Here is a 12,568-nt window from a genome sequence, read left to right on the forward strand (position 1 = left end):
CACAACCATTAAGGTGAAATTGCTGACCGCCATTTTGCCATCTTCCTCCTGCCAACATTTAAACCTTGTATTAAGGAAGCATATGGGGTAAGAGATGAGAACACCAATAATAGCATATAATATTATGTCAGGATGTTCAAAGTCTGGTTTGGGGCTAGACCATATTCTTTCTTTCTGGACTAAGATTTCAGGTTCCTTTGCTTTCTGATTTAATTACTTGCTACATTCTTCTCTTGAACTGCGTGTAAACGCCTATTCTAATCCTGTTTTTATCTCTTTACCCTTTTGCTTTCAAGATTTTCCTTCAACGAAGAAGAGCAACTTGGGGAACATAAAAAGGGATTAAAGATACATTTCTTCATCAATCTAAAAAAGGGGAGGGAGAGAGAGATAGGCACTCTACGGGAAAATGCATGCTTGCTTTCACTGCAAACAAGAGTTTCCCCCTGTTCATTCCAAAATTAACACAAATTCCACAGCTCCATTGAACAATTTATCGAGACAACCCGTAACCTATTCTAAGAACAACTAGTTGGTTTTTTCTACGATTTAACGATGTTTGGTAAGTTTCATCATTCTCCCACTTCCCACTTGGACCTCCACAAGTCCCCAATCTACACAAGTACAACAACATCATCTTTGCTTTGCTTATCACAAGAAATTCTCAAGAATTTAGCAACTTTTATACAACATTATAATCTCCAAACCATAAAGACATGATATCTAAGCATTCGTTTTGTTCATTGTTCATTTTGTTTTCCTGGTAGACTTGGACTTGTTCAGTTTCTTCAACTTCTCATCAAAACTACTCCAACTGTAACCACTCGGGATCGCGAATGGATCCACCGCCTGCCTGCCACCACTATTACTACTCTTTTGGTGGCGGCCACCCCTCAACCACGACGATAAGTAATTGCTATTATCACCACTGGCACTGGTGCTACTCTCATCTTCACTGCTTCTTGCATTTGCAGCAAATTGCCTTGGACTTGACAGTGGAGTGTAGAAATCTTCAACTGGCTTCAGCTCAACAAATTTTGTGAATGTCATTACCACTCTCACTGTAGGAACTACAGGGATTGCCACCTGATTCAAGAACCAAACAGTAAGACTTCTTTTTCTTTTACAAAATCAAAAGCAATTTAGACTGTTTGAATTTCAATCATTCAAATTAAAAGGCAGACTTGTTCAACTATTATTATTCATGATATGCATGTGACAAAATTTAATACTGCAAGAATTACTTATAGACAAAGGTAAAATTGAGTAGGCTCAAGAATGGGCCGGAGGTGGGACTAAAGGGCCCACGGTGGGCCCCTTGAGATGCTTCTATGTCAAATCGAAAATCCTTCATAAAACAAAGGACGTTGCTTGTGCTTAGGCATGAAAAGAATGAATTGAAATAAAGCAAATCAAAATCAAACACTGAATCAGAAGACAAGGGAGGGACCCACAGGACAAACTTTATTACCGATTTTGACCATTACCTTTACGGGAAATGTCCCCGGTGGAAACGTCGTCGTCATCACTTCCCGCATTCGCCTAACGGCCTTGATCTTGTTCGCCAAAATATCGAGTAACGGCAGCAACTCCTCCGTCTTCAGAGGGAACTGTTCCGTCAACCAAACCATTGGTCGCAGGCTCTTAGTGTATTCTTTGTCCTTAGTCTGCGGTGGCGCCACAAGTCTGTCAACCTTACACGGCGGCGGTGTTCTTCTCTTTGAATCAACCGGAATTATGTCCACGCTTTGCCGGGATACTGTCACGAATTCTCTATCCTCCCTCACGAAACTGCTGTGCCGCCGTTGCCTATCCGTGGACACGCTGAATCTTGGATTCTCCGCCACAATAAAGCCCTCGTCTGACTCCTCGTCGATCTCCAACGGCAAAATGCAAGTTGGAGAAAATGGGTCATCTCTATTCTCTGCGGCGTTCACTTTTCGCGAACGGAAACTAAAGATTACATTGTGCATTTCGTAAACACTAGCTTTCCACGCCCCCACATTTTCCATTTTCTCTTGTCTTCTCCAATTCGTACGGCCGATTAGTTCCGCTTTCGTGACGTCCATTCCAGGACGATAAACGCTGGTTTGGTTACAGAAATTTGCAATGTCAGAGTCTGACAATGGATTCCCGGCGTTCTCGAATGCGTCGTAGATTTTTTTCTTGTCGTGGTTAAGGATGAGGAGGGAGCCTTGGGGTATGTCGATGTCGAGAGCATTGTTGTAATTAACATCGTTGAGGAAAAGAAAGCTTTGGTTGGCGCGTTGGATTTTGAGGCCGTCGTAGCCGGCGAGAGAGGTGTCGGCGCGTAGGTTGCCCTCGCGCTTCCAGATTTTGTAAGTGTCGGACGGAGCGATTTTACCGACAAATGGCACGATGGAGCTCTCGAAATGGAAGGAGATCTCCATGTAGAAATCGCGCATCCGACGAAGGGCTGCGACGAGGCGAGGGAGTCGCCTCCGCCACTTCGCCCAAGCGGCTAGGTGGTGGTGCTGGACTAGTGCGGAAACGATCGCCGGGCATCGACGGAGGAGTGCTTCCTGGAGGGGGTTCCATCCGGCGGCGTTCTGAAGAGAAATATCGGCTCCGGCGGCGGCAAGTGCGCGAGCGGCAGCGGCGTCGTTGAGGCAGACGGCGAGGTGAAGTGGGGTTTCTTTAAGGCTGTTATCCCGGCGGTCAATGGCGGTGGAAATCCTCTCGGAGAGGCGTTCTTGGGCGAGAGATTCGGATTCGGTGTGAATTCGAGTGGGGTCAGACAGTTTGGGCAAAGAAGAAAGCAGTTTGTTGAGAGTGGCGTGATCACCTATGGCGACAGCGTAGTGGACGGGGCTGGCAGCGTAGTCTTGAGGGCGTATAACGGTCGAAGACGACTTGGACATTGTAATGAAGGCAAGGGTGCGTGAGTTACCTGAATTCTGCGCTTTCCCTACTTGTTGGAGTAAAAGAAACACTTGTAGGCTAGGGTTGTGGTTCAAGTCATCAGGAATTAGAGAGGGTGAAGTCAAGATTAAGAGTGGGAAATGTAAAACAAAGAGGGAGAAAAACTCGCGTTTCACTCTTGTCACCAGCACACCCTGGGGCCTTGGATGTGATGGGAATTCTGGAGAAAGAGGTGAGCTTTATCAAAAGGGGGCTGTTACATGTAAATTCATTCAGCACTCGCTTTATCGCAGCTCCAATGGGGGCACGACTTTTGGTAAGTCTTTATTGTGCAGTTGCTCTCTCTGTTTTTCCACTATTTTAACAGTTTCTTTCCCCTGCTTTTATTACCTCATTCATTCTTTCTTCTTTATGCTCTCTCCATTTTTAACTGCTTCATTTCATTTTTCAGTTGACAATCATTTAATCTTGATATTGATTAATTCTCCAAGAATCGAAACAAAGACCAAGAACTTGGGGTTGGGATTGAGGGGTTGACCAATCTTGATTTTAAAATAGTGATTTGAGAAGAGCACACACACATAACCAACCGTACATAAAGAAAAGAGAATGGGTCATGTTGAAAGTGAGGGGTACAAGGAAAGGAGGAAACTGAACTGTAATGAGTTGGTTTGTCGCACCAGTGGGCCTACTGCTACTGCTCAAAGTTGTGCCATCCGGATCAGAATAGAAAGATGAATGGAAATTGGCATTTCTGAGAACAGGGTATGTATGGTGTCTGGGTCAACCCGGACCCGGATTCCCCCAAATTGTTAACAACCCACAATCACTCCTGTGGCTGTAATCCGTCATCATCAATTCATCAATGTTTAGGTCTCGGTTACCTTGGTGGTGTGTGCAGAAGCTTGGATGTTGGTGCACTGGTAATTTATTTTTAAGTTTTTCAAGCGAATTATATAGGAAATTCTTGTTTAAATTTTAAGTTACGTCAAATTAAACTAACTTAATAAATATGGCATAATTGTAATACGATCGATAATTTTTTTAAAATTATATATCAATTATAATATAAATATTTTATATTTATTATATAATTAATTTAAATATATCCAAATCTGATTTGAATTAAAATTGAGCTTAGGCCATGGGTTTCATGTGATATTATTATGTAGATGATGTAAAATATTTGAGGGGGAGCGTGGGATTGTGTACGGGGCCATAGAGCATAGGTGTAAAAGGGATGAAAAGTGGATTCTTGGCTTGCGCGCTTCAATCATGCCAATGCCATCATTTATCACACTCTATTATTCTATTATGTTGCACCCATAGTTGTGAAACCCAACTCCATCCATTTGGTTAGACTGTTCAAATTGTCGATCCGCTCATACAATGGGTTGGATGAAAGGTAAAATTTGATGGAGTGTAAAAAATGTCTTTTTTTTTTTTTTAAGGGAATCAGATGACATAGTGGTTCGACCGCCGACCAGCTTGAACGGTCCCGGGTCAGTCGAATCATCTGGAACAGTGGCTGCACCACTCCATTTGCAATCTGGGTCGAGACCCGAAATGTGACGTCCGTAGAATTTTTTATGTAATTGGTAGACTAATTGGTAATTATTAGAAATCTAGATTTAATTAGTAAATAAATTATAGATTGAATTTGGAATATAATAACACTTGAACGGATTAAATTGGAGTTCGTTATAATATTTGGGGCAAATTATAGTAATTAAGAAAATGAAAAGGATGTAATTGGTATTTTAAGAAAAGTTTAATTAAATATAAAATAATAATAATAATGTTTTATGTACATAAATAATTATATATATATATATATATATATATATATACAAAATGAGGGAGATTTTGATTGAGGCGGTGGGGCCTCTCTTTCCACTTTTCCTCATTTTAAAACATACACACCCTTACACAAACTCACACACACACCGTCATATTCCACACACACTATCGCACACACATATTGCCGAGGAGAGAGGACGTGACGACAAAGTAGAGGGTTGAGCAGTCCCTCGTGAATCGAAGTATTTTGGGATTTAAGGTAAGTATAGCTAATTGGATTTATATATATATATGTGTGTGTGTGTGTAGTATTGTATATATTATATATATTGGTTTCTTGGATGCGATCATGGACTTGGCTTTATATTATTATACGTGGCTTTCGTATATTGATTGTTTATATAATTAGTTGTGGATTATTTGAATATCGGGGAAATTGTTACTATGTGGTATGTGATGGTAATGTAGAGATATGCGGGATATGATTATGTGATAATCATATAATTGATTGTTGATGAAATCTAATTGGGAGTTGTTATTGAGAAAGTGATTATTATAAGGAATAGAATGACGATTGTGAATGGAAATAAAAGATGACGCTTACCTAGTTGGAAACACAGTCAATGGTTATGAAAATGTGATTGATATTGAGATATGAAAAATATGTGAATTAAGCTAGGTACCATGGCGCGTAGGGTACCGGGGTATTTCGGGACAGCAGGGAATATCCTGTGCTTGTTAGCTACACACTGGGGTGGTGTGGGGGTACCATGTTTGTTGTGATGTCCTGTGCTATATTGCTACACAGCTGAAGTAAAAGAGTGTGGGGATATCACACAATGGGTATCCTGTGCTGTATATGATATGATGATGGCCGGCGAAACCATTGACTGATGTATACCAATTAGAGTAAGTGGGGCCCTTAACTAATAAACGATAATGTTGAATATTGTGTCATAGCTTGATTTATAATTGTGAATAGGTATTACTGCTTATATTTGTTGTTGCTATTGATAATGACTGTTAGTCGATGTGACTGCATGTACGTGAAATTGTTGCCTGTGTGTATATATAAACTGATCAGCTATACTTATTGAGTAGGCAGCTCATTCCTTGCCACGTACTTTTCAGGAGATAGATCACACTGACTAACCACATTGACTTTGAGCGGTGCCGTCGTCTTTATTAGGTGGGTCAGCCGTGACTTCTGAAGCCAAAGTTTTTATTATTGGGTTGTAAATATTCTGGTCTTTTGTCGGGATTTGTATTTAAAGTTGTGGTATGATTTTTCTTGAGGTTATGTACACGAGAACATGTAGTGAGGGTAGATATTACTTTTGGTGGTATATATTATCTTTTGTGACATATAATATTATATTGATAAATTAGCATTTATTTTACGGGTTGAAATAGAATTAGTTATAGAATGAGTTCTGACTAAGTAAGGATGAAATAGTGATAATTAGAAGTAGCGGGTAGGGGGCGCTACACGAAAGCTGTCCAGCAAGTGTTGGGTTGGATCTGGAAAATTTGAATTGAGAAGAGTGGAGTTGTGTTGAAAGGGTGTATAGATGTGATTAATGTTGAAGTTTGAGATAGGCCTAAAATTGAGAAGCCCAAACATTATCCAGACGCCCTCGTATTCTTATTTATTATTGCCGCCCATCTCTTATTCCTACCCTCTTTCTCGCTCTCATTCCTCCCCAATTAATGCCTTGTTTCGTTTCATTTTTTTATTTTTAAGACAGTAATGAAAATTAATATATTTTTATTTATACTTATTCTCACTATCAATATATTTAGACTCATCTGGAGCTGCCGATATCAAAAGTTTAGCAAATAAAATTTTTTGTTCAGATTTGATCTATTAAATTTAATTATTTTTTCAGCCAGCGGGCCAAAGCCAGCGTGGGATACCGTTGTGTGTTATAATCACATGTGTATGTCTACGTCTATGTCTATGTCTACGTCTATGTGTATGTATCTATCACTCATCTTCATTCCTCCGCCGCTCCGCCTCCGCTCCTGTTTGCGTACAAATACAAGCGCATTGCGTTGTCTCTACACACTGACGCGACGAGAAACACACAGAAGCAGGTGAAAACGTGTAGCCAACATTTTGCTCACCTACCTTTCTTTGCTTTCTCGCCTGCCTTCCAAGAATTCTCTACAACTTGTGTTGCAGGAATAGGAAGACCAAGAACCCCAGCTTTCACTACCACACGCGTAATTCCCTTCTTTTACCAAACCCCAACTTAGACAACTCAAGAAAATTCTCCCGCAATTCAATCATACGCATGAATTTCAATTCTTGTGAGTGGGCCACTTTACACTGGGATTGATACAGCAAAAAGGACATGGCTTTGAAGGCTGCGCCAATCTTGGTTTGTGCTGCTGCTAATAACAAGAAAAGCACTCCGTATCATCAATTGGGCATTTCGGATTTCGTGGGTGGCCGGCCTACTTTCTTGAATTTCAAGATTCAAAGGGAATGGGAGTGCCTGTCCCACAGGGCTATCACGCCTGTTGAGGATGAGATCCCTTCAACTCCTGATGTTGTTGAACCCCCCACTCAGATTGCTCCTGCCGGAGGGTTTCACAAGGACTTGAACTCTCTCCCAAGTGGGTTACCCAAAATCATTTCTTGAATATAGGTTAATTGCGAGTAATTTTTTATTGATCCTGTTGAAAGACAATTATTGGTTTGTTGATTGGATTCGAATTCTTGGTGATGATTCTGAGCTGAACTTAGTCATTGATTTTGTATTGGTAAATAGTATAAAAGTTTGAACTTCAAATTTGTTACTCTCTAGCTTCTTATTAGTTGGCAATGGCAATGATTGACGGCCTCATTTCTGAAATTATTATATTCATAATTGGTCTTTGTAATGTTTATTCCGGATAAATTTATTCTACGCCAAAGAAATAATCTTAGTTACCAGTTCTTATTTGTTGACACTTTCATAATAATCACATTCTAAATGCAGAACCCTTGTCCGCAACCGATTTTTCCTCTTCTTCGAACGATGGTAGGAAGGTCCGTGTTGCATATCAGGTATGTGATCTTTGACTCTGTTATATAAGGTTGCTAAGATTTTAACTTAGCTTTCTTGAAATGATATATTCGCCTCTTCAGGGGATCCCAGGAGCATATAGTGAGACTGCTGCACTAAAAGCATACCCAAATTGTGAGACTGTCCCATGCGACCAATTTGAGGCTGCGTTCAAGGTTAAGATGTTTCTCGAAATATTCTTTTACTTTTCTCGATCATTGTATATTTTCTGACTTAATGTTGTGACTCCCATTTCTCAGGCAGTTGAGTTGTGGTTGGTTGACAAAGCTGTACTTCCAATCGAGAATTCTGTTGGTGGGAGCATCCATCGTAACTATGACTTGCTTCTTCGACATAGGCTTCACATAGTTGGAGAAGTTAAGTTGATTGTCAATCACTGCCTTCTAGGATTGCGTGGGGTTAGAAAGGAGGAGCTAAAGCGTGTATTGAGCCATCCACAGGTGATTGTTCAATAATATCACTTCCACCCATGTGCACTTCAGAGTACTTCATTTTCTCTTTCTTTCTTTACTAAGAGAGACGCTAGTAACCTTCAGCTGTTTTATCTTCATTATGTAATCTCTCATTGTCTTTTTGTTCATCTCATGCCAACTTCTTAGTGGGTGTCTATATAGAAGACAAAACTATTTGAACCTCCAAAAACATCACGCCTAGTTTGAAGGACTGGGTTATTTGTGGATGATAAAATGTCTAAGAAGGAAATATAATGATACCAGAATCTAAATCGCTGGACAACTTGAGTTTCTTATGCTGCAAAGAAGGAAGTTTCCCCCTGATATTGTGCTGTGAATATTCTATGTTTTTTCTTGATTTACATTCCGTACCATGAGTTTCTTATGCTGCAAAGAAGGAAGTTTCCCCCTGATATTGTGCTGTGAATATTCTATGTTTTTTCTTGATTTACATTCCGTACCATGTGTCACCTGTTTCCTAAACCTAAATTAATTGATGGTGGTTTCAGGCACTTGATCAGTGTGAGATAACTCTGAATCAGTTGGGTGTGACCAGAGTCAGCGCTGAGGATACTGCTGGTGCAGCTCAGGTAAATTTTCAAATATTCTGCGCGTTTGTAACTTATTTCGTATCATCTTAACACCGACGACAGACTGTAGCCTCCGAAGGAGTGAGAGAGACAGGAGCCATTGCAAGTGCTCGAGCTGCAGAAATCTATGGTCTTGATGTTCTAGCTGAAAGAATACAGGTGGATTTTTGGATCGTCTCTTGTTAAATATGCCATTCAATTTGCTTCACTTATGTTGCATGCTACATTTTCTTCTAATGTAAGAATCAACTTATAATTTAACCAGTTGCATTCAGGTTTGAAACCTTCATTTGTTTTTGCATCTTCTTGGAGTGCTGTTTAGACCTAAACTTTTTACTGAAAAATCAATTCGAACACTTAGAGGCCGGTTCTACACAAACTAAAAAATAACTAAGGAAAGGAAAGAGCTTATGACTCTTTACTACCTTTACTATTGCACTAATATCAATAGAGAACCTGTCAAATGTACTCGTACTCACTGTTATATGAACGTGTGGAGGATGTAAACAACCAGTTTCTTGGCCTCATAATTGGTATCTACTGCACACATTAGCAACAATTGATATAACTGCAGCTGTCATGTAAACCTGTTCCAGTGGTACCTAAGAAAAAGCCAAGATATTGTTGCAACAATGTACTGGACACGTGGAAGTAGAAACAGAAAATGATAAGACAGGTGTTATAGCGGATTTCAGTCTATCTCCAAAGGAAGTTACAGCTCTTACCAATAGTTCTATTACCAATATCATTTCCTCTGGATCAGGCTCTACTAAAACGATCAGAACTACTTCCTAAATTGTTTGCACCTCCCTACCTTTATCCCTACTTTTGACTCTTTTGTTAATTAATATTTCCAGAGAGATTCTATATCCATATCTTCTTCTAACCTTTTTAAGACCGTTTCCTTCCAATTTCATCAACATATTTCAAAAGGATTGATATTGGAAATGACTTGATTAATTTCTATGTAACTTGGTCTGTTGGATTAAAACTGGTCTCAAGTATATTGATGAAGCTTCTTATTGGCTTATCACATAAGTTTCTCTCCTTTTCTTGTTTTCTGTATTGATTTGAAGTAAGAAAATTGGTGATTGACAACAACTGTTCTTTAATTAATTTAGTTTAATGATGAACCTAACAGGATGATTCTGACAACATTACCCGTTTTCTGATACTTGCAAGGGAACCTATCATCCCAGCAACAGATAGACCTTATAAGGTATTATTCTTTTATCAGGCTTGTGCCTCTCTATTGTTTTAAATAATTCATTCTTTCTTTTTAGACTAGTGTTGTCTTCAGTCTGGAAGAGGGACCTGGTGTTCTATTCAAGGCGTTAGCAGTCTTTGCTCTGAGGGGCATTAATTTGTCGAAGGTAAATTATACTAGTTACTTTGTAAGCATCCATTTCTGCCTTTCTCTGTTTATTAGCATTCGGTAATTGTATCTTACTATAAAACTATACTACAGATTGAGAGCCGTCCCCAGAAAAGGCGGCCGTTGAGGGTTGTTGACGACTCTAACAGGGGAAGCGCCACGTGAGTGTCCTTTTAGTTATCCTATAGCATATTACTTTCTTCTGCTAATGAGACTTCTGCGCGAATACCTATCCAAAACTTTGGGTCAGTAATTATATAGTACACTGCTAATTTATGCGTATAATTTGGTTCATGACTCGAACAGAAACGTAAAAATGAAAAGGGAAACTTTTGACATATAAAGAAAATCATTATCTACCCTGGTTGACTCGTACGTGTTGATGAAAAAATGCATTGCTTGAATACTCTAGTTCCTCACCTAAACTATTGCCGCAACCTCAGTAAACCTTGAAAGAAGACAAGGAGTTACAGCCTAATAAAGGACTCAATCCGTTCACTACCTCTCACCTCAGAAGGCTTCTTATACTCTCATTGCTAATATATATATACCCATTTTGTCAACTACCTATAAATAACAAAATTCCGTCTGCAGATACTTCGATTACCTCTTTTACATTGATTTTGAAGCTTCAATGGCAGAGCCTCGAGCCCAATATGCACTGGGACACCTCCAGGTAAGCATTTGCTTTCCGTGGTTGCTATTTGCATGACAAGTACAAATGCAACTTCAGAACACGCATATTCTAATGGCTAAAACACACTTGTAATTTTGTCTCTGCGCTCTACAGGAGTTTGCAAGGTTTCTTCGGGTCCTTGGTTGTTATCCGATGGATACAGTTCCATGAACAACGTGTTAAAGTATTTTGTCGATCATTTCTTTTTAAGAATTGTATTCTCAACCGGGACGAGAAGAAGGTTAAATTTGCACATATTCAGAGTCATTGGGAGTAGCTACTTGCGATCGTTGTGGCATCTGACAGGCATTTCATTTAATTTCTTCTTCCATTCTTTTCCCCTTACAAGGGATCTGTCTGTACAATGGTAAATCTCATCACACCAAATTAAAGACATATATATCATGCACTGAGGTTAATTCTGTTTGTTCTAAGTCTGTTATAGAGTATTTATTTACTTTGGTAAGTGGCTTTTATGGTTGCAGAAGAGAACATTGACTCTTGGTGTTGATAAGAGTTGCCATTTTGTTTATACAAATAGGGCTTTCTCCATTGTATTTTTTGTGTATTCAACTAACATATATAAGAATATGTAGTTTGGATCCATGCTCTCTTTTTGCCCTTTATTTCAAATTTTTAATTCAATTTCTGGCTGCTTACAACATTACAATGACTAGCATGTTTCTGTTGATTTTAAGCTTAACCCCTTCAACCTCATCTTATCAATTTATTTTCTTTAATTATTGATTTTTTATGCCTCATTAAAGGTATATCAATTTCTTCATTTACTAACAACAAAATTTGATAATTAAATGATTTAGACCCATACCGAATTTAGTTGGAGGATCGATATGATAATTGTTATACCATTAATTAGAAAAAAGTAATTATAATCAAATTCATAAAAGAAGAAAAATATCTTCAAATATCCGTAATTATCGTAAATTTTTCACCAGTGATTTCTTTCTATTATTTCATTAATGTTATAGATAGATTTATTTTGAGCAAGAATCGTGCTTCATAATAATTTCAACTAACTAAATAATCGTCATTTGGAGAATCATAAAGTAAAAAAAATGATCTTTAAGTCAAGATTCCTTCAACCACATTATAATTATTATCTCTCAACAAGTTAAGACGTAAGTAATTTGATACTATTAATTTAAATGATGATAGTTTCTTTTCTTTTTAAATTAAGAGAAAATTATCAATTCTTATTTTGACACATCTTTCAAAAACACATAAATATTTTATTTAGAAAATAAATAAGATTTTAGTCTAGTAGTTACGTCTGAGTCTCTAACTAAGTATGATGTTATAAATTTGAGCTCCACAATCCACTAGTACATGTGGCATTTTTTATAATAATTTATGCTATTTTTTTCTTTATTTTTAATTTATAATTTCATAGATTTGGTTGTAATATATCATGTGCATGATTTTTTTATAATTTAACTTGTTATTTAAGAAAATATCTAGTAAATTAATTAATTTTTAAAATAATAATGATTATCTTTTGTATCTAAAAAAAGAAAAAAATCTTATTCAAATAAAATTTAATTGAATAGAACGAATCACAATTTAAATTTGTTATACTTGATTATTTCTTTTAAATTATATATCAATACCATAGATATATATATTTTAATTATTATTTAAGTAATTTAAATTCAATAAAATTTGATTTTAATTAGAATTTTGGGAAAAAGGGGGGGAAG

At 37.9% G+C, this 12,568-nt stretch overlaps 2 protein-coding genes across 4 annotated transcripts; one reads left to right on the plus strand and one right to left on the minus strand.

The window, feature by feature from the left end:
• Positions 1 to 327: 327 nt before the first annotated feature.
• Positions 328 to 2,882, minus strand: LOC105167989 (uncharacterized). The gene is made up of 2 exons (XM_011087887.3): positions 1,488 to 2,882; positions 328 to 1,086 (listed from the first exon to the last, which is right to left on the minus strand). Exons 1-2 carry the CDS (start codon positions 2,880 to 2,882, stop codon positions 748 to 750), a joined length of 1,734 nt encoding a protein of 577 aa, XP_011086189.1. The 3' UTR covers positions 328 to 747.
• A 4-nt stretch (positions 2,883 to 2,886) lies between these two features.
• On the plus strand, positions 2,887 to 11,454 carry ADT1 (arogenate dehydratase 1). 3 transcript variants are annotated; one of them, XM_020696326.2, is made up of 12 exons: positions 6,505 to 6,780; positions 6,869 to 7,305; positions 7,671 to 7,738; positions 7,820 to 7,912; positions 7,997 to 8,197; positions 8,719 to 8,799; positions 8,863 to 8,958; positions 9,941 to 10,018; positions 10,083 to 10,172; positions 10,268 to 10,335; positions 10,769 to 10,850; positions 10,965 to 11,454. In XM_020696326.2, the coding sequence occupies exons 2-12, from the start codon at positions 7,041 to 7,043 to the stop codon at positions 11,019 to 11,021; spliced, it is 1,179 nt and encodes a 392-aa protein (XP_020551985.1). In that variant the 5' UTR covers positions 6,505 to 6,780; positions 6,869 to 7,040; the 3' UTR covers positions 11,022 to 11,454. The 3 variants fall into 3 exon arrangements, with proteins under 3 accessions (XP_088739601.1, XP_020551985.1, XP_011086190.1); XM_088883475.1 differs by lacking the exons at positions 6,505 to 6,780; positions 6,869 to 7,305 and adding an exon at positions 2,887 to 3,199; XM_011087888.3 differs by having other exon boundaries at positions 6,505 to 7,305.
• The last annotated feature ends 1,114 nt before the right edge of the window (positions 11,455 to 12,568 follow it).

Source organism: Sesamum indicum, linkage group LG8, assembly GCF_026168435.1.
Source record: "Sesamum indicum cultivar Baizhima isolate 11 linkage group LG8, ASM2616843v1, whole genome shotgun sequence".
Taxonomy (NCBI): domain Eukaryota; kingdom Viridiplantae; phylum Streptophyta; class Magnoliopsida; order Lamiales; family Pedaliaceae; genus Sesamum; species Sesamum indicum.